At 40.9% G+C, this 27,325-nt stretch overlaps 1 protein-coding gene across 1 annotated transcript in view; it reads left to right on the forward strand.

Moving 5' to 3' along the window:
• Window positions 1-1,136: 1,136 nt before the first annotated feature.
• The window catches only part of arhgef17 (Rho guanine nucleotide exchange factor (GEF) 17), a 67,390-nt gene continuing 41,201 nt past the window's right edge, over window positions 1,137-27,325 (forward strand). The window contains exon 1 of the mRNA XM_016676926.1: window positions 1,137-6,634. Within this exon, the coding sequence (XP_016532412.1) occupies window positions 1,589-6,634 (5,046 nt within the window). The 5' untranslated portion in view covers window positions 1,137-1,588. The remainder of the gene's footprint in view (window positions 6,635-27,325) is intronic.

The raw sequence follows: 27,325 nt of genomic DNA on the forward strand, positions 1-27,325 counted from the left end.
GTACAGGTCACCAGTCCATCACGGAGAATTACAGAACAAACAAACTCACTAAATCATAAGGGCAAATTATAGTAGCCAAATAGCCTAAAGGTTTTTTTTTTGTTTTTTTTTTTGTTTTTTTACTGTGAGCAGACGCCCGAGTACCTGGAGAGAATTCATACCAAAATAGGGAAACCATGCAAAAAGAATCGAGGTTAGAATTCAAACTCAGGTCTTTCTTGCTATCGAGCAAACCACTCACATTAAACTCAAAGACTCGTTTAACTAATTGTTGTTTTTTAAGAATCATTTAAGTTACTTGTATAAAAACCTCATTCTTGGGGGGTGGGGGGATCTATTCACATTTTTTTTCTGCCTACTTCAAGTTTTTTTTTTCTATCCTGTTGGCTCTGGTATGCAGACTCGGCGTTGTTAAAAGGCTGGTGTTTTAGCTTTCACTTTAAAACAGTAAAGAACATTTAGTAGTTTAGCAAATTACAACCCGAATTCAGCAGGAGTCCTTTTAAACCAGCATGCAGTGTCCTCCAACTCAGACCTGAAGGTGCAGGGAACCCACCGGTGGGGGGCGCTGCAGTGACAAACCCCCCTCTTTCCTTTGTGAGAGACTGGAGCACAGAATTCCCCTCTGGAACAAAAGGACCTGTTAAGCAGACAGCCACATGGGAAGCACCACAGAGAGGTTATTGTGCAGGAATGAAAACTTTTATCTTTACACACCCCAGCCCTCCAACACCCCTTCCTACAAATGCTGACACGCTGCTTCTGGAGCTCCTTACTGTGCCAAAGCTGTAGTAAAGTATGCAATGCAATTTTTTTTTTCTTTCTTTCTAGCACAACGCTAGAAAGAAAGTCAGAATAATGGTAGAAATCTGTTTTGTTTTATAGTGGCTGCTTATTTGAGAACTTTTCCCACCCCCCTGTTCTGACAGTGCTGTTGTGTTTTTCACAAGGGAAGAGGCTATAATTACATCCAGTTAGTCCACTGTATCTCCCCTCTATCAACAAGGGGGGCGGGGGGAGCTTTTCCTCTCAGTTCCCCAGGGGGGTTATGACAGCCCCTATACCCCCTTAGTCCCGCCCACCCCCTCTGCCCTATCTCAAGCATTAACATGCACACGCAAAAACACAACATAAGTCACGGAAAAGCAAATGATGCCAAACTAAGGAATCCACAAACAGTTTTGGGGGAGTTCAGCGTGGTCGGTGTGCTGGGCCCGTGCAGGAGGATGTGCGCAGATTTACAAACAGTAGGAATAACAATGGAAAAGTTGTGTTTGTGAGGAGGTTGGCTGGGGAAGTTTTTGGCCAAAAAACCCCAGTTTCGCCTTTCTTTCTTGCACGGATTCGGTTTCGGCATTCGATCAAATATGTAAGTTTTTGATCAAGAGGTCTGCCCTCACCTTTCCCTCCCCCCCCACTGCCTAGTCGTTTTATACATCAAGGAGCCGCTTGGTGTTTTACAAACGGCTTAAATGCAAAAGTGGTTGTTGTTTGGTGTTGGTTGAACTGTAAGAAGAGGGGAGAGAAGAGGAATGGAGCAACAACTAGAAAAGGAGCTTTGAAGTGTAACAAAGAAAAGACATGAACAATGGCAGAAGGAAAAAAGAAGAATGCGGCCGCGTATCGCAGCGTCTCTTTCAAAAAGTTGGGCTCCAGTAGGAGTGAGGAGCAGCAACAGAAATCAGAGGGTTCGGAGTCTGTCGGCGTCGCCCTCCCCCCGGAGCCCAGCCGAGCAGAACAGTCCTGGGCGACGCGTAATGTCAGTGTGTCAAGAAAAGTTTCCAAAATCTCCGCCACCGCAACCGCAGAGCCAAAGAGAGGCTCCTCCGCTCTTCCCTCCTCTATTTCTCCATCCATTCGCCAGCTCACGGAGAAGTTCAACAGCAGCAGCAGTAAGAGGAGCGGCGGAGCCACCAGGACGCAACACGCCTCACCGGGAGACGGTGCAGCGCCTACGCGGGGGAGCAGCACTCTACCCCGGGCCCGAGGCGACAGGATAGACGGATCTCCAACTCGTAAATCTTTCCACGAAGACAGCGGTGAGGGATGTTTCTTGGAGAGCGACCCAACCACCGCAGAATCTCTCTCGGACAGCAGATCGCTAAAGTTTCACTCTGGCACCGATTCTGTGTCGGGTTCAGATTCGGAGAAGTGGATTTTTAGGCGTTTCTCAGCTGAGAGCTGCAAGTCTGGTAAGAGAGATTATTCTCAGATCTCTGCCGCTGATCTTAGAAAGAGTTTGACTACAGATGAGGAAGAGGATGTTGGTTGTAAAGAGGCTTCACTACCTTGCAAACCCCACAGAAGTTATCGCCACATCCCCACGCATTCTGAAAGGTGGCCCAGTGTTACCAAAATCAGACAACTTTTCGATGAGAAAGCTTCGCAACTACTCAAAACTGACACATGTGAGAGCTTAAAGGCAGCGGGCAGAGGCTATTTACATGACTCCAGCTACATTGAAAGTGACAAGCAGTCAGTATGCATTTCTGTCTTTGATAAATTCGCATCTGGAGAAGAAAGCAGGGAAACTAGCTCTGCTAAAGACACTTTTTGTTATTGTGTGGACATTTATTTCAAAACTGAACATCCCCATCCCTCAAATGACGAGGAAGGAGATATAGAAAATTCTGAATTGTCTTCCAGAAGTCATTTTCACACTGAGTGTAATTATCACAGGAATAATTCGTCTACATGCAGATTTCATAGTACCAGTGCTGAGGCAGAAGCTACCTGTAAGTTCCCCAGAAAAGCTGGATCGACGCCTGACCCTAAACCTGACCTTCAACCCTGTGCTGCTCCGTCTTCGAGGCGATCAGTGGGCTTAGACACCTCCTCCTGCTGCTCCTCTCTACAGCAGCCGACAGAGAGGGAGAGAAGGGATATACAGGGGGTCGGGCTGCCCAGGGATAGTTTACATTCCTCACATAGTTCTTCTAGAGCACCAGCCCCCACCACCTCCTCCATCTCCTCTACTCCAGCTCCAGATAAAGCCATTACCTCCTATTCCTCTACTATAGCTCCCCCCTCTGAGTCAGGAGCCTCTACAAAAGTTAGCTCTCCTCTCAGCTTCCATTGGAAGTTAAGCTCTGGAGACGAAGAAGAGGTGCACAGCAGGAGAAAGAGAGGAGGGGCTTGGAGTTATCCCACATGTCCTGCTTCCTCTGTCACTTGCAGGGGAGGGGAAAGGAGTGCCACTGAGCGAGGGGGCAGCTATTTATCCCGCAATAAAAATGGCCGTTGGGGTGCAAAGGTCATTGGCAGGTCCTCAGGCAGCGAGGAGGACAGCCCTGCTTCTATAGGCCCCCACTGTAGAGAGGCAGTGCGCCGTCGCTCTCTAAGAAAAAAGAAGAAGATCAGCGGGGCTGCTCTAGCAGCAGGCCGTGATGATTACAATGATCAGTATGGTGAATCAGAAGGCAGTGACAGTGATCCAGCCCTGACCATGGATCACACAGAGAGGCAGCAGCAAAACACTGGAGAAGTTACAGGGATGATACATCGGAGCCACTCGGCTCGAGAACCTGGTGGCCGTAGCAATAAAGCCAGGGTGCAGCACTGGGAACGCCTTTCCTCGCCTACTATGTCCACCACACTTCCTGCTGTATCACGAGTGTCAAAGGTGAAGATACCCCCTTTTGTTTCTAGTCCTGGTGATTCATGCTGCAGTAGCAGATACTCCAGTACTGAGACTCTAAAAGAAGAGGACCAGGGGGATGATGGCAGCTGTGGAGCTAATATGCTCTTTAACACCAGCGGATCACAAGGCAGAACAAGCAGAGCTGCTTCGTCATCTATGTTGAGTAAAACTTACCATGGAAATTTCACCATGTACCGGTCCCCCAGCTTTGGACATGGAGACAACTTCTCCCGGGCACCTGTCCGAGTGCATCCCAAAATCTTGCCAACAGTAACCTTCATACCAAGTGTAACGCCCAGAGAAAGTGGAGGATCTTCAGGAGTAAGAGGTCTTGACACTGTTGTACTAAGGAAAACAACAGGGAGAGAGGCTGCAAATAAGGCTAACAAAATTTCTACGTCCAACCCCGATATTGCATCAGAAACTATGACTCTCTTAAACTCACTGAAAAATGACGTGCCAAAACTCAAAATGCGAAGACCAAGTGGAGGGGACCGAAACAGGGCTGGGGAGTGTTCGTCGGAGTACAGCAGGGACTTGGGCCCTCTAAGTGGGACCGTTTTACCTTCGGGTCACCGCCCTTCACTGAAAGACCTCACAGCCACTCTAAGGCGCACAAAATCATTCACCTATTCGGACAAAATAACAACAGGTGCAAGATCTTATTTGACAGGTGGCGCAACAAAGAGGAGTTCCTCTGAGCAGCAGCTTGACTTGGATGATGAGAAGACTGAGGGTAGGGTGGTGGTGTCAGACAGAGAAGTAGAAAGTGATGGTGGGGATTTTCGATTTGGGCAAAATCTTAGGACTTATGGACTAAAGGATGAGGATGACAATGGAGAAGTGATGCCAACTCCACTAGAGGAGAGATGTGTGCAGGAAGCCAGGCAGGTCATCCAAGATATCTGCCAGATGTGCAGTAGGGATGATGATGATGATGATGATTTAGCTTTAATGTTGTCTGATAGTATTTTGGGGAATGAAGGTTTACAGGTCAAGCAAACAGATGAAAGGAAGAAAAATACAGGAGGCATTAAAGATCAGATGAGCACAGCTCAAGAGTCTGAGAACACAAAAGACAAAAATAAACATGAGCAGGAGAGAGAGAGCAAGGAGAGAGAGAGAAGTGAACAAAGTATGCAGCTGGAGAAACTAAACAGTAGGGGTACCGACTGCTGGGAGAAGTCCAACAGGCAGACCAGAGAGATTGAGAGATCATTACTGAAGGGGGACTCGGAGGAAAGTATGCTCTATGACCGCTCCATGGATGAGCTTTCAGGCCATGACTCCAGCTTAACAGATGAGGGGATTGTGACAGAGCCAGAGTCGGGTCCCCCTGACCTCTCAGTGAGATCTTTCCTGGGATCAGCTGGGGTTAATTTAGGGTCAAGAGTAGCAAAAGATGTTCTAGGGCAGCCACTGACTGGATGGAAGCAGTCAGCTCTTCATGAGATGGAAAGCTTCAAACAGGAGGAAAAAACAATGCCAGAGAGCAGCTTGAACTGTACAAACCATCTAAATGAAACTCGTTTTCCGCAGTCTTTGACCTATCCAGTATGTACGGCTCAAACTGACAACCGTATTGTGGATATGAGTGCTACTACTTTTATGAACAAACTTAACAATGAGGAAATCAACACCAGCAGTGCGGTGTCAACGGGATTCACATCAGCTGCAGCATCAGGAGAAGGAGGATTTGAATCTCCTGCAACCCCAAGTGCAGTCCGCCGAAGGCGCAAATTCTCTCCTTCTGGTAACAACAACACAGGGTCCGATTCCAGTAATGGAAGTCATGCAGAGTCAACAATAGCAGCTGTAGGAAATGGTGAGTCCACTGTCTATCGCTCTCTTAGTGACCCCATGCCTCAGCGGTGCTGTTCTCTCGCGGAAAAAGGAAGCAACAATTTTTCTTCAGTCGACAGCAACCTTTTGGGCTCCCTGTCTGTCAAGGGGGGTGCTTCTCCTGAAGCCTCTGTTGCATCTACTCTATCAGAATACAAAGGCAGCGTGGCAAGTGATTTGTCTGTTTACAGTGACGGCGGTTTACGTGATGACGGTATTCAGGATTACAGCAGGGTCATCAGGAACATTGTAGCCGAACCAGGTGCAATGGACAGGTTGATCACAGATGATCATGGCAACGGCAAGGCCCCCAAGAAGAAGTCTTTTAGTGACCCCAGTCGCCGTAGTGAGGCCCCTCCAGTGTCCCAAACTGACCCTCAAACTGGCAGCACACATCAGGTCAGTGAGTTGGATCAATCTGGACAGATTCCACCTTCTAGCAGTGAACCAATCCTAAGTGAGCAGAGAGAAGAACTTTGGGATTTAGAGTCTAACCGCACACAACTGCTTCAGGCCAAGATTGCTGCCTCCAAGTCAGAATGCAGTGCTGTTTCTGATAACCCCGATGACGAAGATGATTCAATAGACCACTATCAAAAGGAGGAGAAGTTTAACTTAGATCTGAAGCTTGCTGAGGTTCTGTCTCCTAGAACAACACGCCGGCTGGCTAAGAAACGTCCCAGCAAGTTACAATCTTTTCCTGACAATGTCCAATTTCATCCCATTGAAATGGGTCCAGAGGACCAGGAGGAGCACAGCAACCAAAGTAAGCTAATATCATCTCTTCCTGCATCACCACTGAAATCCAAATCCAAAACTAAACCCAAGCACATTCGCAACGCCAGTGAACCCGCCGCCTTCATTCCAATCTCCCCACCTGCACAGCTCCAACCCCTGAAGGAAGTGGACTTCCAAGCAGTGCCTCCAGGACATGAGGTCCCATCTTTGGAGGATGTTTCACAGAAATACAATCTTGAGGACACTGAGGCCAGACCTGCTTCTATAGCAAGTAATGGATCTCAAGGATTAATTCCTGGTGCAGAAGGCTCTGGTGGGACCAGTAACATTGGACTTACAGAAGCTGGACCTCAGAAGATTGGCACAGAGGACAAGTTGTCTGCTTCTGCTCCACAGAAGACCAAACCCAAAGTGGTGAGTTCAGTTTTTTTTTTTTTCTCCCACCCTCCTTTAGTGTGCTTGTTATTGTGTCTGCTGCTGTGTGTTCTGTGTTTTAGGTTTTGATTGTTTACCTTGAAATATGCACACCAAGCGCAACACAGATATTCATGTGGTTTTCTTTTGTTTTATTGACAGGAAAAAAAAACTATGCAATATTCAGACATTGTGTTAATATAATAAATAAAAAAACACAGCTAATCTAATTGTTATGGTTCTACAGCACCATTCAGCGCTTGTGTTTATTTTCTCCCAACAAACACTTGCATGGCTATTTTCAGAGGCCAGTTGGGTTTCAGGATTACATGGCAGAAGCTATTGAAAGGTTGAGGAGTGTTAAACTAACATTAGTGGATGTTATTAGTTTAATTAAACAAAACACACAAAAGACATTAAGGGGTAGTCCAGGGCCTGCTGTTTCTTTTTCGTTTGTTTTGCCCCAGCATCAATTGTGACTGTGCCAGGGTAGGAGTCATAGAGAAGGCATACAATAATATACTCTCCCAATCAGAGTATGTTATGTAATGCTATGTTTAAAGGCTGAGAGATTTATTTTTGTCTTATTTGCAGATATTAGGGTGGCATAATCCGGTGTTTGTAGTTCATAGCAATATAAACAAAGTGAAGCTCTGTTATGTCATGTTTTTTAAACTTATGTTGAGTAGTTACTTGTTTAAAAGTGAATGGAAAGGGAATTAAATTTGCCTGTGTGTATTTCTAACATCTCTATATAGACATAATCTTTGCTGCAGATCACTGGCTCGGGTCAAAGTTATTATTATTTGCAGTCACGGATGTGGCTGTGAGGTATGAAGAAAGTAAAAACAACTTTGGTACCTCATGCAGGAAAGCTGCAACCAAAACTCAGGACTTTCGGTTCATTACATCATCACTGGGATAGCTATGTACCCATGTGCTCACTTTTTTTTTTTCTGGTGGAGATGCTTGATGTTGGTACATGGAATATTTTGAATGGATTATGTGAGACCAATAGGCTCATTGATCTCTCAAGATTGCCTTTATGGTATCTTTTACCATGAGGTTGTTTCCCCTGTGTGTCTCTTGTCTTACAGTTTTGCTCATTGATTGCAAGACAGGGTCTAGCCACCCCACAACCTTGAAAAAATAAGGCTTATCTAGAAAATGGCAATCTGTACTCACTGTATCATCTCTTTGCTATATTATGCATCTGCAGTCGTTCATCTGGCTCCCCTGGAAATGGAGCCATCTGGCACTGGACTTTTTTTTTATTTTTTTATTTTTAATCTGCCATTTGTCAATTTGTTCCCACAGCGGTGAGGGAGTGGGTTTAAAGTAGTTTTCTGAGAATTTACAGTAATTTTCTACAATTTACTCAGAGTCTAACAAAGTTATAGGACTCCAACGAATAATAGCTACCAGCAGGAGGTTGCTCAGAGCTGGTTTAGCTTATTTACTAGTGAGAAACTGGAAACTGTAATATTTCATGGAAATCCACATTTATATAGGGACCAGAACTGGAAAAAAATATATATTTTTAAGGTTCTCTGAAAATAATTTACAAATGAATTAAATTTTGTGAAACATTGGGACTAGTTATCTCCACAATGCAAGAAAATACTGAAGTCTAAAGAAAAAAAATAAGGTGATCCTCTATAATTTAAGTACATGGGTACAAAGTGATCTGGATCCTTCATCAATCCCAGGCTTGCTGTTTTTTGTTTATTTGTTGTTTTTTTATTTTCCTGAACAATCACATTGGCTTCCTTGTAATTTTGCTTAACTTTAGCACTAAACTAAGATGCTCAGCTGCTAAATTCATTCCCTTTTGTTACCTTGGTGCTCGTTGGTTTTCCCTCCCTGTTGCTGCAGTCACAGAAGCGGTAGCTGGCAAACGACCTTTCCAAGCAGGAAATGGGTTAAGGGAAATGGGAAGTTGTTGTGGTAACTGGAGGGTTTGACGATGTCCAGTGCGACTGGTGCTCATTGTTCTGTGTGTGTGTGTCATAAACTGGTTTCTCTCTTCCTCTGCTTTGTGTGTGTGCGTGAGCCTTTGTGCATATTGTTTGCCTGGAACATGTCAGTATCTTGTTCAAACGTTTGGAGCCAGCACATTAGGTTTAGAACGGTGCCCTGCAGCTCTTGTGAACTCTGACGGCCTGTGTGATTTGGACTGAATGCAATGACTGTGCCGGGCTAAAAATGAACCTTCAGGGTTTGGAGAAGCACAGAAGGAAAATGTTGAAATTCTATGGGGTTAAGGGAGGAATATTTTTCCTTCTTCCACCTTTACCTTGTTCAGTTTTACCTATTCTTTTTTTCTCTGCTCTAGTGTTATTCTTTTGATCTAAATCCAGTCTCCCTCCCCCTTCCAGATGTTTTTGCCAGTCTTTATCGATTGCATGCCTGTAATGTTGTGCCAGCGTGTTGCCTTTTCACATCTCCATTTGTGTTTTTCAGTCTAATTCCCATAGATTCCAGCTCATGTCCAGCTTATTCTCTCTGCTACGTCTTTGGAGCGTTGTTGTGAAGTGAGGTCATAACTTTAGTGTAGTCCATGCCGACAAGCCAAATGTCAGGTAGACGGAGAGAGAAAAGAAAAAGAAATAAAAGGAGTTGGAAGGAAGCGTACTGGCTTAAAAAAGTAACAGGATTAAAATAGAAGTGAGACGCAGTTAAAGAATGAAGCAAAAATGAAGGGAGGGGAAAAGGAGACAGGCCTTTAATAGAAAAGTTAAGGAGAACTGTCTAGTTTTTGGTCATTTTTTATGTTCCATTAAAAAAAATAATAGTACAGTACTTCTCACAAATCCATTATTATGAAATTAACTTCACAGGAACTGAACAAGCAGGTTTGAACAAATAGTACCATAAGATGTTGCTGTAACCGGCCGTGTTTATTCGCTCAGAAAAAAAAAATGTCAGTGCACATGCTGTTTTTGTGACATTACTGTGACGGATGGAGTTTCCTCTTGACCTTTTATGTGTGCATGTCTTCTGCTCATTTAAGCAGTCTTCACTTTAACAGGCAGCAGGAATGTGGTCCATTCTCAGCCTCTTCTTTTGTTGCATAACAACTCTCAACTTCCCAAAAGAGATGAAGATTTGCAGTGAGTGTGTGTCATAATGACCTAATTTGGGCTATAAGATATTCTAGAACTAGAACTTTTTATGTTCTAATTCTAGAACATGAAATGTTCAATTTTATGAAATTTTGTTGGCTGCCCATAATCATATCAGCCTACTCTGGTGACTTGATTTCTTGCGTACTCTTTGCAATATCTTCCCTCGGACCAGGCATGAAAGTGTACCACGTTGTTCAATATGATTTGAATAATGAGTCATGTCGACAGAAGCTATGAGTTGTGGTGTTTAAGGAAGACAGATGGAGGAAAGGACATAACTGGAGAGGGAGGGAAAAGCTGGTTTAGATCAACTCTTCATGGATTAGGTTTAAAAGCAAAGTGTTTATAACTATAGATTTATGAGTGACTTTGTTTTATTTGACCACCCACATGGAATCAAATACTTTCCATCTACGTTTTCTACAGCCACTCTTTTATAATCCCCTTGTTATGCTAACCAGACTTAAACAAATGGAAAGGTAGACCTGGGCTGTAAACTCATTTGATGTTAACTTCATAATTCTTCAAATTCTTTACACACAATAAAGACGGAGACTGAAGTGGACTCTGTAAGGTCATAAATCATTATTGGTTTTAGGTAAATAGATACTTGCATAACAGTAAAGACAATCAACATGCCTTTGCGATGATTTTGCTTGTCTAATATATGATGTACTGTGTTTTTGGCTTAGAAACAAAGTTTTGGTGGATTTTTATTTATTTTTTTTAGTAAAAAAAAATCAATAATGACAATCTAGTAAATATACACATTATTCAAAGATATCCAACCTGAGTGGTTTTGGGCGGCTGAAATCCACCACACTGTTATTTTTCTCTGTGACAACCAGTCAACTCTCCTTCCGGTTCTCCTTTATGGTGTGATGCGTCGTCGTTGCTGCATCGTTTTTTTTTTGTTTTGTTTTTTTCTTAACTGAAGGAGGCTTTTTGAATTTTGTTTTAGCTTTGTTTAGCCTCTACAATGCTGCAGCATTTTTCAAAATTGCATTCAATTGCCTCTATTCACAACGTCATAAATGGGAGACAAACTCTGCATGAGAGGCTGAAATGATGGCAGCAACTTTGGATAAGGAATTATTGAACCGTATTGTGGTATTGTGAAAATAACGTAATAGTTAGAGTTCAGATTTAGCAGAATAATTATATACTTTAATGATTGAAAAAAAAACACCCTGACAATATTGTTGGTATTGTTTGGCTTAGTTTTATAGGAGCTTCATTTAAATCACTGCCTTTGAAAGAATGACTGAGTGTAATTTTTGTGTACAGTTATGTACTAAAGAAGGCTATTAAATATTTGGGTAAGTTTTATTTTTAGAGCACTATTTGTGTTTGTTAGACTCTGGCCACATGTAGTGATACTTGAATTGCCAATACTTTTATCATTATTGCAATAAATGTCAATGTGATAAAAATTTAAGCCAACATTGCCCATCTGCAGTAGCTATTACTTTGGTTATTAGAAAGAAATATGATTGATGACTGTTTTGTTATGCCTTTAAAAACAATTACTTTTATATAAACCCTCCCACCAAAATCAGCAAAAGGGAAAACAATCTCTAATCCATTAATCAACTCTTTTTAAAGGCCAGCTTGAAAGTTGAATGAAAGGCCACATCACATGGTGAATATTGAGCTGGTGCCTGGAGCTCTTCCTTTACTTACAAAGGTCAGCGGAGGGTAGTGGTGGTCTAAAAAGTCGTGCATGTGAGAGGTTAAAATGTGCTGGTGAGATGAAAGGTTCAGGATATGGCTTGTTCTGGCTCTGCGGATAAGTGGGAGGAGGAGGTGGGATGAATCAGAAGATAAAAGATGATGCTGTGGATATCTGTGCTATCTGTGACACATAGCTGGTGTCTGCTGGGAGACCTTTTACTCTGAAAACTGTTCCAGAAAGTTCTTAGCTGGGAGAATGAATCACCAGACCAGCTTTTGACTGGTACGTGCAACGATCCAAAACATTCTGACACCACCACCTAAAAACCTTTGAGGCTTGATTAAAAACTGTCTGATGAAATCTATCACATATCTTGTATGTGCATTTTTTTTTTTTCAAAAAACTTTGAGGTTTAGTTGACCTTACGGAATAATAAATAATAAACTCATGTACTGAACAAAACCTACATTCATCCTTTCTTTTTTTGGAGTACATTTTAAAACCAAGCTGGACACCATTGTTTCAAAATGGAATAATCTGTGATAATTGAAGTGCAACACATAAATCATCATTTTTGGAAAAACACCTTCAGCCAATAACTTAAAGTATTAAAGTGGCCTTAAAGAGGTTAGGGACCAAAGCTGCCACCCAGCCAGCATGCCTAGGTGGGACCCATGTGGGGGAAAGGAGGGCTGATATATGGGCCCCATATGGGTTTGTCCGTGGGTTCCACGATGGCCGCACATGGGTTTGCCCATGTAGGGCCACAGCCCACATGGGCCCTACATGGGCCCTAAATGGACAAACCCATGTGGGGCCATCGTGGAACCCGCGGACAAACCCATATGGGACCCATATGGTCTGCCCTCCTTTTCCCCAGATGGGGCCCACCTAGGCATGCTGGCAGGGCAGCAAATATCTAAAATCCATGATCACGTGAGACCGTTTGTAAAATGCTTGTAACTGCCTATTTTAATAGTAGAAAAAGCAAATATGCCTTAATTTGCTTGTCTCTGCTCTGAGGGGTACAGGCAGTCAGCACCAAGGAAAATGAATGGCACTCTTGATTTGACTGCTTTTGCAAATGCCAGCCAGTAGCATGTCAAGTAGTCTAAATATGTCGACTTCCCAAGCTGGATTTTCTTTCAAAATTGTATATTGACAAAAACAATCTGACTACAAAACTACAAATAAGTAGGGGGACGAATGGAGGTTTCTTTAGGACTCTCTGAGCTGTATATTGTCACTAAATCTATCCACTTGGTTGAGGATTGCGCGTACTCATTTAGCTTTCGGAAATCCCCCCACATCATATCAACCAAAGCGAGGTCTGTGTTTTGCCACTGGGACGTTGCAGCATGTTGATTCTTTTCTTTTTCCATCAGCTGGTAGATTTGCTTTGGAATCGTCGTCCAGTGCTACGTGGGCCAAGCTTTGGTTGTCAGACAAATGGCGTCACTATTGACGCTAGAATACATTGGCAAACAGAAACTGCAAGGTGCCAAGGTCCTGTGGCTGCAACATGAGCCTGGATAATAAGTTTTCCTCCTCCATTCTTGACAATTAGAATGAGGTGTTTGTGCTATGCTATGTGGCTGAACATGTCCGCTTTGGTCTCTTTTGTTGAAACACAGTGTTCTAGAAGGTTTTCTGCTTCATTTCGATTCAGCTTTGTAGAATGTGCCATATTTGTTGAGCTTGAAACGGGGAACTTTTCTGTTTTTCTCTCTTGGGTCTATTCCTGAGATGATGGGCAGCTGTCTTAATTTACTTTTTAAGGTGATTGTGTTGCCCAGGAAAGGAAAGACATCAGCAAAGACAGGCAAACCGCCAGATCTCCTTCTGATGCAAAGGCACAGAAGATCATTTATTTATGAATGTTTAAATAATAGCACCAATGCACTACCTTCTCTTCTATTAAATGTCATGGAAACAGCAGGAGTAGACTTAGTTGTATTACGTACAACTTTACTTGGGATGCATCTTCTCTTTCTGCTTTGGCCTGGAAGTTTTCCAGGTTTTTTTTTTTATATATATATATTCTTTAATCTGTTCCTGTCCAGGCATCCCAAACGGCCTGGTCACTTCTCTCCTTCATCGCTTCCTCTTGGCTTTCCACTCGTCTGATTCGGTTTTCCTCATGCTGAGCAGGTGTGCAACAGTACTTGCACACAAAATGGACCCAGTGAGAAAGATTCGTATAATTGTTATTTTTTTTATGTATAATATTTGCTCCTTCTAGTCTGATGTTTTTGCAGAAATTTGACCAGAAGTACAGTAGGTAGTACTTGTATTTTTGTGTGGACCAATCCTTTGTTATCTAGGATTGTGGCAACAATGGTCTTTGCTTGGCAATATGAACATCAGTAATGGAAAACCTTTACTAGTAGTTTGCTTTAAGCTATGAACTATAGTAGCAGCTTTTGGCCAAAGCTGTTATTTAAGATAAAGTTTCAGGTGGTAATTTTGAATATTTGTCAGCCATTTCCAGCTCATTTTTAGAGTTCTAGCACTAGCAAGTGGATGATTAAAGTTTTCTTAAGACATTAAAACGGATGACGTGAAGTGTCTCTCTGTCTGCAGTGAGGCTCCATCTGGTTTCTCACAGCGTCCATGTATATACAAAAAAAAAAAAAAAACAAACTGTGGGAAAACACTGTTGAATGTCCTTGCTGGGTAAGTCACAGTTGCTCTACGCTTTGAAAATCTTTAGCATGGCCTTTTAAGGAAAGCCTCCCTTGGTTTTTGTTTTGTTTTCTGTATTTCAGATTTTTTTTTTGTATTATTATTATTTTACTGTTGCCCATGTAAAAAATGAATTTGCGTCGTCGTCCGTCTTGATTTTTCCTCCTTGTTCCTGACTCCTGTCCCTTTCTAGCTCTCGTCTCTCGGCTGATGTGGATCCACCCAGTGTAATTACAGAGCAGTTTGCTTGTGTAAGGAAAGCCTCTCCTGAACCAGCACTTTCTAACAGACTTGCCATTTCAGCCGTTCTGTGTGCACTGGAAGATTTTGGCATGGTTCATGTGGGCAACGTAAAAAATAAAACATAAAAAAGAGGCATTTTTACTTGATTGTGATAAACATGTTCACCTTTTGAAGACTGTTTTTTCTTTGGTTCAACTGTCTTTGGTATGCCCAGTGAAATTTTAGCCTTCCTTTTTGGCTTCTCTCTGAATCAGACATCTGCTCCCACTGTGGCTGCAAATATGCTAACGTGAGAAACATAGTATTCAGTCGCTGGATGACTGACGTAATGCTGACTAAGTTGTGCCAGCTGGAGAAGATACATTTTTCCAACATATTTTAAAACATATGCCCAAAAATTCAGGTTCCAACCCCCCCTTTTTTTTCTTTGATCACTGATAATAAATATTTCAAATTAACTTAGATTAAGCATTACAGAAGAAATCGTGGTAACTTCTCAGTTTTTTTAAATTCCCTCAGTTTATCTTTCTTTGCTGTAGCTAATCTCTATATGCAGCTGGGATTACTAAGATTAACCTAGCTTTATTTATTACAAAGTTTCACTGCAAAGCTGCACCAGGTCTCTGGTTACCATGTTGGATCTATTACACTCAAGTTTGGGGTTTCAGTTTGAGTTAAAAAAGTGGGGTTGTTGCCCTGATCACCATGGGAAAGTGCAGCATGCATTTGTATTCACCCTTTACTCTGACACCTCCAAATAAAAGCCAGTACTATCAATTGTTAAAACCTGGACATTGGGGGTGATTCCACAAAGTACTGATGTAAGGGTGTCAAATAAAAATGAACTCGGCACTTCTCAGATTTTTATTTAGACATCTATGGATGAAATAGCAATTATAAGATACGTTGAAGTATGGATTTATTGTTTGACAAAGCATAAAAAGCTTTGACTTACTGCGTATTTTCCATATTAGTTGGCTGGAGCATTTCTTCAACCAACTAACCACAGTGTGCAGCAACAGGTGGGGTAGGGGCAGCTCTATTTAATGCTACACCAGCATTTACACTTGCACCTACTAAACCTCACACTGTTCATACATACGGTGAATTTTCTTCTTTCATTTAACAAATGATGGCAACCAAAGAGTATGGTGACAAGCTTTCACAGTGTGGGTAGCTGGAGTTACATCACCATGCATCTATGCATGTAAGATGGGGATGTGCGCTTATTTCTACAGGAAGTCATTGTTAAAGACTTTCTGCCAGTTTCTCTCACACAGTGCTACGACTGTGCCCTCCTTGCATCATGCTGCATATTACATTGCATGTTTCAGAGCGTGGTTGGATGCAGGCACAGCACAAAAACGTTCATAGATGGACTTCGAGCCCCAATGTAGCTGTGGGTTGGTTTGGCCACCGAGCGTTCCCTCAAGGCTTTGTCACTCAGAGAAACATGAACTACGCAGCGCTCCTTCTGTTTTCTTTGTCTCTTTATCTTTCGCTCACCTTGTCCTTCGTCTGTCTTATGGCCTCTATCCGACGGTTCGGCTCGTGCTCTAGCTGCAAGTTAAGAAACGTGCACAGAGGCGGCAACGAGAGGCGGCGAAAGTGTCACAGCGCTGACACTTTCGCGAATGGCTGCTGGGCTCCCGAATGGCTGCTGGGCTCACGGATCAAAGCTCAGGGAGAGGATGGCGGCGATGGAAAGATGGGAGCACCTAAGACCAGAGATACCCGACAGGCAGGTGGTGTTTGCTCTTTGTCTGTGCAGAATAGATTGAGTTTCAAACATAATCGTCGGCTTCAGTCTCACTTTTTGATTCCTTGACGTCGTTGCGTAGGATAAAGATAGTTGTCCTGGTCGCTGAAAACTTCATCAAAGGCTTTTTGGCTTTGTTTAAATATTTGGAGCAGCCTGAAAAGTGGACTTTGATATTTTATCAGGAAAATATCTTGTAATATTTTTGCTCTAAGCTGCTGTTGTCATATTACTTCAACACTGTCATGTGGATTTTGCATCTGTGCTGTCATAACAGCATTCGCAGCATGTGGTTTACGTTACTCTAGGCTTGTTCATATTGTTCTTGTGTCTTTTGATCACATGGTGATCAAAGTCATGAGAACCAATGGCATTAAAGACGACATTTTAAAAATATTGACTTTCACATTTGCTCAGCTTCGGCCTCTGTAAGCCGAAGTTCACTTTTGGTACGAGTTTGTGGATTATAAATTCATGAGTCACATTCTTAGTTTGTAATCTAAACATTTAAGTTGTTGTTAATGTTTGTCTGAGCTCATGCAGACCATTTTTAAGTTGGATTGAAATATAGAAGTTGTTGAGGGTCCTGTGTTAAATCATAGAAGTTTAAAGTTGGAGGCAGAAACTAAAGATAAATAATTTAAAAATAATCAGGAAATGTAATAATAAAATCAGTTTCTAGTAGTGAATAAATTGGTACAGCCTCAAATTTAAAATCACACAGGTGCATCACCTCAGTACACAATGAGAACATTAGTACTCAGCATTTTGCAGGAGGTTTGATTTATTTTAACCTGCAGGACAATGATTCACCCTGATGTGGTCCCGACTGTGGAAGTGACTGTCGTCACCATCTGCAGATCAAAACCATGTCAGAAATGACATTGTAGTGGCAGACAAGTTAAGGGAGTTCAAAGAAGTCTCAAAAAAATTTAAAATGAGCCATTTCATTGTTCAGTCTATTTTCAAAACAACTGCTAACATATTTAAGACCGCCTGGGCGAGCTCAGTCTCCAAAAAAACCTAAATGTCATCTTAAGACATTTGTCATCTTTTGCTTCTCTTGAAATGAAAGAGCATGGCTGCACAATCAGAAAAAGACTTTATAAAAAGGGTAGCTTTAATGGGAGGCATGTATGTACACACGTATTCGGTCCCCTGGATGGACTTTCACCGTCCTTCATGCTTTGATTTAAAATAGATCAAAAATCTTAGTGTGGTGGGCACATTGTGAGGATATAAAAAAAGAGAATTGAGAGGAAAATCTTACCATCTCCGGCTAAAATTGTCATGACAACTTTTATATTAAGTATAAAAGTTGTGCTAACGCTGTTAGCACAATATTCACAATGTTGTGCACACCATTGCCAACATTGTGAATATTAGCACAATGGTGTGCTAATATTCTGCATCCCAACAAAAATATGTTTGGTAAAAATATTCATTCCGTTATCTTTGCTTCCTAAACCAAGTAGCGTGTGTGAGATTTACAATTGCTGTAACTGTATGACTTAAAAAAAAAAATAGTGTAATAATAGGAAGAATAATAATTGTTACCAATACCATTTTTGAGCCAATTCTGTTTGCTCTTTCTGGACTATAAATTGCAGTATTTTTTCTTCTGTCTTCCTGTGAGCGGTCAATTTTTATACTGGAAGCAGAGGTGACGTCTCACTGTGTGAGAAAGGGACAAGTTGGGATGAAGCAACTGCTGGCTTTACATATTCTGAAATTACATACTAATGATGTAGTACCTGGTTTCGTTGTGTATTAGATTCAAGTTTAATCAAAATAGATCAAATGCTATGTCGATTATATATAGCCTTTATATATTCTCTATATGGTGCAGGGTAAAATTGTTTTTTTTTTCCACATAGGGTCAAATTTAGACATCTTTTTTTTTCATAATAAACATTAGACATGATTTGAAAACTGATTCTTTTCTCTTTTGCTCAGGTTACTTTTTATTAATATAAAATATTTTACTTGATCTGGAACATGACAGAAAAGTAAAAACAGAACAAATGTTTAATCAGGTAAATATTCATTTTTTTCATGGCATAGTCTACATCTGATATATCTCTCACTGATTTTCTTTCTTCTTTTTTTTGAAGTCCAGTGTATCTGTTTTGCTCCTCTGTCCCTTGGCTGTCTCTCACACCCATCCAGTGAAGTGAATATCTGGCCAAAAATAACAGCAGTAATCGCCATGGCAATGATGATGGTTAATGATGATGACTGCCATTTATCTGACCAGAGGAATGCGCCTGTGTTTGCGTGCGTCCCCTTAGACCTGTTGGAAGGGTTCACACGAGGCTCCCGTCACCCGGTGACAGCAGTCAGGGGGTTGTCGCTAACAGTTTCTCCTGAAACAATGTAGTCCTTCTTCACCGCTCAATGGGCTTTTTATTTTCAAGAAGACTTCAGCTTTTTCTTTTTTTTTTTTTAACCTCTTCAAGTATGTTATGTGGAATATTAACTTTGCAGTTCTGTTGTTTTTGTTAAGTATGGAGGAAAATGATCTAGGACAGCGTACGTCAACCACAGTTAAGCTATTCAGGAAAGCAAGGTTTCCAGTAAATGTCACAGAAACACTGCACTATTGTGACTGATCTCCAGTGCGAAACAACTGGATGACTTTTTTGTTTTTTGTTTTTCATGTATGGATATTTAAAAAGCAATTCTTCAGATGAGACACCTGAACCAAAGAATGAGTTGCAGTCTCTTTTACTGTGGTGATTTATTTTCTCTTCTGGGTGTCTCTGTTGTCGTGCGGCTACATCTTCTACTAAAATGTTTCAAGGCTCTAGTTAAATGTTGTGCAGGCAACATTTAACTAGAAAAAAGTTCCAAATCTGAATTTGAAGTAAAGTCTTATTTCTTCAGGATGATAAAGAGGGAAGATGTTTGCTTCTATGTCCATCGAGGCTTTATTTACTCCTTTGTTCATCATCATTGCCTTTCTAGTTTCTAACTTGATTAGATTTTTTTGTTTGTTTTTACTCTCTTTGGCTTTTTTTGTGTCTGCCCCCTTTACAAGCTAAGCGTAATTAGATTATTTTATTTCACAAATATTTGCTTATTTGATTGGACAATTGTAAGCTAAAAATATCACGGCATCAAAGTGTTTTTACAAAACTTAAAATGCATAATGTGACCTAACTGCTCTAATTTAAAACTCAGAGATAGAGCTACTGCAGTATTATTGAGGTAATGTTTATGACATGTATTTTTTGGTATTTTGATTCTGATGCATAGATTTAGGCACCTGAAAATTAGCATTATACAGAATATTTTAACTTTCCGCCACTCTACTCTTTATAGAGTGATGCTGGGGGTCTAGCAAGCTAATTTTAGCTTCTTAATTAGACTGGCTATCTGCTCCACTAAATAGCCTGCAGTCTGCTGCTTAATAAACATGCATCTTGAAGTTTTCAGACTTTAATTTTAAAAACAGTTAAACCATAGGGAGAGTTAGAAGAAGGAATCCCTTAGGCGATGCGCCAAGACTGCAACAGGTGGAGCTTTTAATTTAAAAGCAATATGATGCAGAATTTTAACATTTAATTTGGCATGAATTAAATGTGATGCAAAAAAGTCCTAAAACGGCCGGTTATATGGACAGTTTATCTGCCACTAGTAGTATGGGTAAAACTCATTTATTGCAGAATAAACTTACCAGGCGAACTTAGTTGACAGTAATTCTTGAATTTATTTATTTTTGCACGTACTGTATTCAAGGCTGCCGATTTAGTTTCCTTTTTCCCGCAATCACAGCCTCTCGTTCACAGGTATAATTTTCTTCCAGGAACTACTGTTAGCCCTCTCCTGAACACCGCCTAGTTATTTTGCTTCAAATCATGTAATAGAAAAGCCAGTCATCATGGAAATGGAAAAACAATTGCAGGACAGTGATGGGAAAACATTATAACCTGTTAAATATTTAGTCCTCCCACAAGAAATGCTTGCATCTGTTTTTTAATGTATTAAACTCTGAAAAAGTCAATGGGTTCTTTACAAGTTGACACCAAATATTTGTGTTGTTTTAGTCATCCAACGAAATCGTATTTTACACACTTTTAGTTGAAGTAGCTTAAGTGATTTCTTGTGTGTTGAAATTCAGAATGTTTTCGTTCATGTTCATTTTTTTGAGTGAATTGACATTACGTATGTTGAATAAACCCAGGCGTTCTCATATTTTTTACATGCCTCTGAATGCAGTCTGACAACCCGTAGACTCATGCCGAAATGTCGATAATACCGACATGAATGACACAGAAAGGCAGCAGAAAAGCAAATGTAAAATGGGATCCAGCTTGTTAATAACATGCAATTTCATGTAAACAGGCTTTCTGTTGGCTTGGCGGTTTTGCAGCTGGCAGCTTCTCCACAAACTGTTTAAATCATCATCTATAAATCAAGCCGCGCTCACTCTCTAATCTGGCTGCACATTTTGATTAGTGCAAACTGCAGTTGAGTTTGCACTGATTTATTTCACTTTCAAGTGAAATTGCATTCAGATTTACAGCAGTGAAACACATATTTGTGCTCAAACTGAAGGCTGCAGGGTTTTTTGTCTTCGTAAGTGCAGTGAATGCTCAGATTTTGTGTCGTTACTCAGCATCTGCAAGAACAAAGAAGCTAATATTTAAAAACCTGCCATATTGGCTTTTAATTTGAAAAATGTGTGTGGAGGTGAAAACGACATGGATCCTGCCTTTTATGGAGCTATTTCTTCTGTGTTATCCTTCTTGCAAAAACCATAATTGTCTTCATTGAGAGGGCAGGGCAGGAAGTGGGTTTGGGGGAGGCATTTTCAGAGCATCGTGGACACACACACACACACACACACGCACGCACACATGCACACTAAATGGTTCTTGTATCTGGTGAGAGGAAAAGAAGAGAGAGGGGATTTGGGGGAGCTTTTTTAAGCGGCTATGAGAGCTTTGGGCTTTTTTTTGGCTGGTGAAAGTTGATGGTCACCCTTTTGTGTATTTTTCATCATCCGTGGCATCGATGTTTTTTTGTTTTTTTCCCCTTAGGAATGTGGTGACATCAGAGAGGCTAAAGTTTCAATTTAAGCTTAATGGAAAAGAAAGACAATTAGTGTCATTGTGTTAACTTTGTTTTACTCTTACTTTCCTTCAGCATTCACCTTCTAATATTGTTGTTTCTGTTTGTTCAACTTGTTTCCTTCATACCTTGTTTTGGTCTTTCTCTCTCCCCCTTTCCTTTCACCTCTCTTCCTCTATTTTTAACTTCTCTCCCACTACGTTCACATCTGGATCTTATATACAGAGGGAACAGGCTTTCAGCCATTAAAGACTATGTGTGCATGTGCTGGTGTTTGGCTTACAAAACATGTAGAGCTCCTAACATGAGTTATGCACCAAAACATAGACGGCCATATCTAAGAAGAAGAGTTGATGTACATTCTTCTTCTTCCATGTCTTCTACTTTTCTTTTTTTTTTTTGCTAATCTTTATTTCACTTCACCCGTCTTGCCTTTTCCAAAGGTCCAAATGCTGCTGGAGCTTCTGTCAGACTCTCCTAACTATCACAACAATTATCACTACCATCAGTTTGCGACTGGTTGAATGTAATGTGAAGCACTTCTGGGTCCTCTGGACCCGACACATTGCCACACAAATACAGAACATTTATATTTAAAACTACAGTTGGTACCTGCAAGGCACATTTTACACTTAATCATACTTTTTCTTACTTTTATTTCTAGTCTACCTGTGTGTCTGCTAATGTTTGAACACATCTAATTCAAGTTTTCATCCGGACCTCGTAGCCCAACCACTTCTCTGGTATCGGATGGCCTTCTGTAGGTTTTGAGTCCATGAAAAGAAAAAAGAGAAAACGTACGATTGTTTCGGTGATTTCTGCAAATGTAAAGTTTTTCACCGCAGCTGAAGAGATTCGTTATTCTTTGGCGAGAAATGAAGGTCAAAGGAAGCGTTCAGCTCTCATGGTTTTTGTTTAAAACACTTCGACTCCTAGTAATGCGTAGTTCCCACAAGTCTGAACCGGAAGTGATCCACGCAGTCTTGGTAGGCAAACACATCGCAAAACGTAGCTGGAGCATGTCTTCGAAATATATATCAACAAAATCGCTGTTGTCCATATGGCCCCATATGAGACAATATGAAATGTCTTTAGTGCCGTTTTGTCATACTTATAATTAGATCACATAGCAGTAGGACTTTGTTATAAAAATTTATGATTTTTATTATACGTCAATGGTGGGTTTTTTTTTTTTTTGGACCTCTTCTTCCTGTAGTTATAAATTTTTTCCCTCAACAAACATGAGGAGATTCTTCCAAATTATAATAAAACCCAGTATTGAGCATCACTTTACAAATGAGCAGATTAGCTGAATAATATACATGAATCCATGGTGAACTTATTAGTGTGAGTTGTGAGCTCATAGTCAGTTTTCTTGCTTTCTCCACAGTTTAGCTCTATGGCTGCAGAGCCAATAATTTTCAGCTCACGCCTCAATTTTGTCATCAAAAAAAAATAAGTTGCTGTCTCAGATCGTCAGTGTTGCTGGTTCGAGTGTCGGCTTGAGGCTTTACTGCAGGTTCTCCTCATGTGTGACTGTCGACCTGCTAGTCACTCCAGTTTCCTCGCTACACTTTTCAAAAATCATAATATGTGAACTGGAGACATGAGCTGTCACGTGACTGCAGTGGACTGTGGACCTGGCCTTGACCCGAAGCTCAAGTTTTCTACCTTACCTCAGTTAATTTATAAATGGCTTCCATCTCCGAGTTGTTTTTGTGATTTTCAGTAAGCGTTGTTGTCTTTGACACTGTTTTATCTCCGTCGTTTTAAACAAGCCTGCCCTCGTAGCAATCTTTTTTTCTTTCATTGGCAGAAATATTCCTGACCTCCTCCAAGACATAGGACCTGTTTTATCACACGTTTTTATGAGGAAACCAGTTTTTATTTTATTTTTTTTTTTATTTTCTGAAATGTGTTGTTGGCAACAGCCTTACAGAACAAGAGTGCTTAGAGAAATTCACTTTCATGAAGCCTGGCAGCTTATTTAGCAGTTTCAATAAAAAGGACCTTGGTACAGATCAAAATTTAATGGGATATTTAATGGGTTCTTCTTTTGCCACAAACTTGACTTTGACTTTTTGTGCAACAAGTTTCTTTTGCGCATAAACTAATCATCATGCTGTTGTCTTTTTAAACTTTTTTTTCAGCCTTTGAAATGTAGAGACTGTCATCCTTCAACTTGGTGGTCCGCAGAACGTCATCAATCTATCGTCCACCTGAGTTTTGAAACTCACCTGAGTGTAATAGGCTCCTCCAGATCTTTTAAGCTCTTAACTCTCAGGGAGCAAAGCACTGTTCTTACCCAAACTATGATTTAAGAACCATTGACATGATGACCTCTAATCTAGCTAATGGTAGGCTGTATTTCTGACGAGAGAAAAAAATATGCCTGGTGCCTCCAGGAGGCGGGACTGAAAACGCCCGGACCGGCTGACAGACTCTTCCACAGCTACGTTGACTCTGCTAAACCACTTTAGCTGGCTGTCGTTTGTAAAGTGTTGTTATGATCCATGTAGAAAATTAATCAGGTGAATGTTTATTGTAAGTATTCAACAGTGACAACAGGTTTGAGATGACAGCAAATACCATTTTTACCACTTCAGCCTCTAATTTGCGTCTCTCTGCTTTCCCGCTGCTCATTGTTTGATCCAAGTTAGTAGAAATCTGACCCTGGCCAATCTGATTAGTTGATCTTTTATTGTCTTTCTTTTTGAAGTTTAAACTGTCTTAACAATGAAAATGTGTTTTAGTAAAATAAAACGAATGCTTCTCAAAATCAGGCCAAAGTTAGACTTGTCTCTCTCTGCATCATTGAACTCTCCAAATGCAGTCCTCCAGATTTCATCATCTTTTATTCGCAATTAGCATTATTAGCTTACGTAAACAATCGGTAACTCAGTGTGTGTTGTGTTCTCTGGCAAAAAGGAACTTATATGCTTTTGTAAAATGCTGTTCAATATTTTCAGTCTGAAGCGTTAATTTTTATATTTTTTTGTCTGTTTAATGTGCTCCATGTGAGATTTACAAAAATCTGCCAACATTTCCAAATCCAGCATGTTCCATGACAGACAGATTTGGACTTTTCAAAAAGCATGCAACTTTTATCCTTTTGAACAACTTTGCCGTTATCAGCTAAATTCCTTGTATTTTGAGAGAAAACATCATTTGTTTGTGTTTCTTCTGACCTCACTTTTAAACTCCTCACTGATATCAGTTGGCTGAGTCGTGTTGCAGTAAAAAAGTCTGCACTGAAGAATGTTGTCATTAACTCAACATGGTGACGCTTTGTGTTGTATGTTAACTACATGGGAAAAAAGATCAGAGCTTTAGAGTGTGTTTAATTGAACTCTAGATTGTTTGTGTGTGTGTGTGTGTGTTTGTAATACCTTGTGGGGATGATTTTGCTGACACATATTACGTTGTGGGGACCAATTGCTCCTTGTGGTCAGATTTAGGGCTACGGTATGAATTGAGTTTTGGTTAGGGTTAGGTATGTGATGGATAGGGTTAGGTAAAGGATAAAGCTAAGGTTTAGGCTGTAGAAATGAATGGAAGTCAATGGAAAGCCGCCACAAAGATAGCCACGCAAACGTGCGTGCGTGTGTGTGTGTGTGTGTACTCTAATAATAGAGAAAGGAATGGTGCAGGCCTGGGAATGTTGTCCCCTCTGGAAAAACAAACTTTTCTTTCCTCCCTCCCTGTCCCCCTTTCTGTCTGTTGCTCTCCATGTGAGATGGGAATAATGACACGATGGGGGAGGGAAGGAGAAAAGATAGTAAGATGGAGAAAGACTGCAAGACGTGTGGTGTTTGGAAAGAAATGATAATAGTTTGCTTTATAACTGAGTTTTATTTTCACAACAGGTGCTGTTTTAAAAAGCGATTTCAGGTTTGAATTACTGACACCAGACGGGTAATCTGAGAAATTTAGCAATTTACCAAATGTCAGGATCCAAAATAAACTTATGAACTGAACAGATCTTAAATGGCCAAATGAAAACATGTGGCTTTTTCAGAGCAGAAATAAATATTACATTCTTGAGCCTAAATCGTTAGAGATGATTAGAACAGGACAAGATGTTACTGCTTTGATTACTAGGTGGTGCTTTGAAGTACAATATGTTTTTACTCCATGCATTTTTCCATTACCTCTGACCAGCTTTACTGTTAAAGAAATCAGCCACACAGGATGATGCCGCCACCACAGTGTTTCACAGTTGGGTTAACGTCTTCAGGATGATGTGGTGACATCCACACAGGACCCTTTTTTTTCTAAACGGCAAAAGATTTTCACTCTTTTCTGCATTGGACCAAAACGATGTTTAGGGCACCCTAAACATTTCTTTTTGTAAATGCATTCCAGAGGGAAACCTTCACCCTCCTGTGTTTGTGTGATTTTTTTTTTTTTGTGAAATTTCTGCAACCTGTAACTTGACCTATAACCCCAAGAATGGCAACATAGGCGTATTCCATTTTTGTGATTGTAATGCAGAACATTTAATGAACATTTAATGAACATTTAATGAACATTTAATGAGGTTTTCTTGTTGTTTTCTTGTTGTTCTCTTGTGGAGGCTTTATGCTCATGTCTCATACTCCATGTTTACAGATCTGGAGAATTAAAAGCTGTCCTCGGTGCTTCTGTGTGAATGAAAGACATTTCTGAAAATAGCCCCATGTGGATGCAGGTGTTTTGAAAACGGCAACCTGTTCTGAGGGAAAAAGTGTTCTCGGCCCCAGTTTTCATCCATGTCGCTGCCGACTTGTAGCAATCTCCAAATGAGACTTCTTGTTATCTTTTCCTACAAAGCTTTCTTTTCTGTAAATGCACAAACTAACTAAAGGAGTGCACAACTAATAGTGTTCCTGTTGGCCAATTGAGGTGCAGATTCCAAAATCATAATGGATGATTTTAAAGTTATGTCAGAGGTAACGGACATAAAGATGAGCAAGTAGGGTTTTGGCGGTGAGGCTTTTTCTGAGTTAGTTGTGGTTTTAGACTCCAACTTTTCAAAAATGTGAAGAATGCCCAGAGACATGTTTCTAAACTCTTCTGTTGCCCAGAGCAGCTGCTGTACATGTTCATCCTTGGTCTAGTGTGCCTCCACCTGAAACTCTTGGAGTGGAAGAACGTTTTTTTTTCTTTTCTGATTTATGGTGAAGGAGCAAGAAGCTTGCAAGAGTTGCTTAGAGAGAAATAAAAGCATACAGGATCATAAAAAATTGTGCAGTTTATTTCCAGCTGTGAAGGCTCCCTGTTTTTGTTCCCACTTATGGAAATCTTCTACTCCAAAGTAACATCGATCACCTTGTTTGCTCCGGTTTTATGTCCGGGGCCGGGGTTACGCATGCATTCCTTTTTGTGCAGTATGTGTGGATGGATGCATTGTTTGCGAATGTGTTTATGCAGACATGCTACCTGGATTCCTGCATTCCAGTCCTGCATTTTGGGCTCAGACTACAGCATTCTGGGAAGTATGGAGCAGGGAGGGGTTGAAATGAAAATATAAGGGAGGAGAAGAAGAAGGAGTGAGAGGAGTCTTGAGTTGAGTTCCTTCCATTCTGAGGCAAAAATCCCAGGGGATTTATCTGTCCCTTAAACAGACTGGCTGTGATGCAACTTCCCATAGTTTTTTTTTTTGTTTGTTTGTTTTTTTACTTTCCAGCCTGTGCCCTGGGCCATAGGCATATTTTTTTGAACTTTGTTGGGGTTATATTTAGCTACAATCCTAAAATTATAATCTAGATTCGCTCGCCTTGATTAAAAAGTGCATTTTAACCATGTGGGGTTGTTGTTTTGTTTTTGTTTTTGTTTTTAGCTTAAACGTCCAATGTGCTTGCAGCAGTGATGTGGAGAGCAGCTTTGGTTTGAATTTGGGCAGCAATTGTTTGCTGATCTAATCGCTCGGTTTGAGAGCAACGCTGGGACCGAGCCCGTATAACACACATTAATGCTGAGAGGCACACACACGTAACGCTGCCATAAAAGGAGAGAGCAAGAGGGAACGGGACGAGGTTGAAAAGGGGAGGGGGTCTTCTTTTCTTCTCTTTCCACCACCTCTTTCTGAATCTAATGCCGTCCTGAAGTTCATTTTGGTCTTCAAGCGCTCACTTTCACTCATT

This window comes from Poecilia formosa, unplaced genomic scaffold, assembly GCF_000485575.1.
Source record: "Poecilia formosa unplaced genomic scaffold, Poecilia_formosa-5.1.2 Scaffold144, whole genome shotgun sequence".
Classification (NCBI taxonomy): Eukaryota; Metazoa; Chordata; class Actinopteri; order Cyprinodontiformes; family Poeciliidae; genus Poecilia; species Poecilia formosa.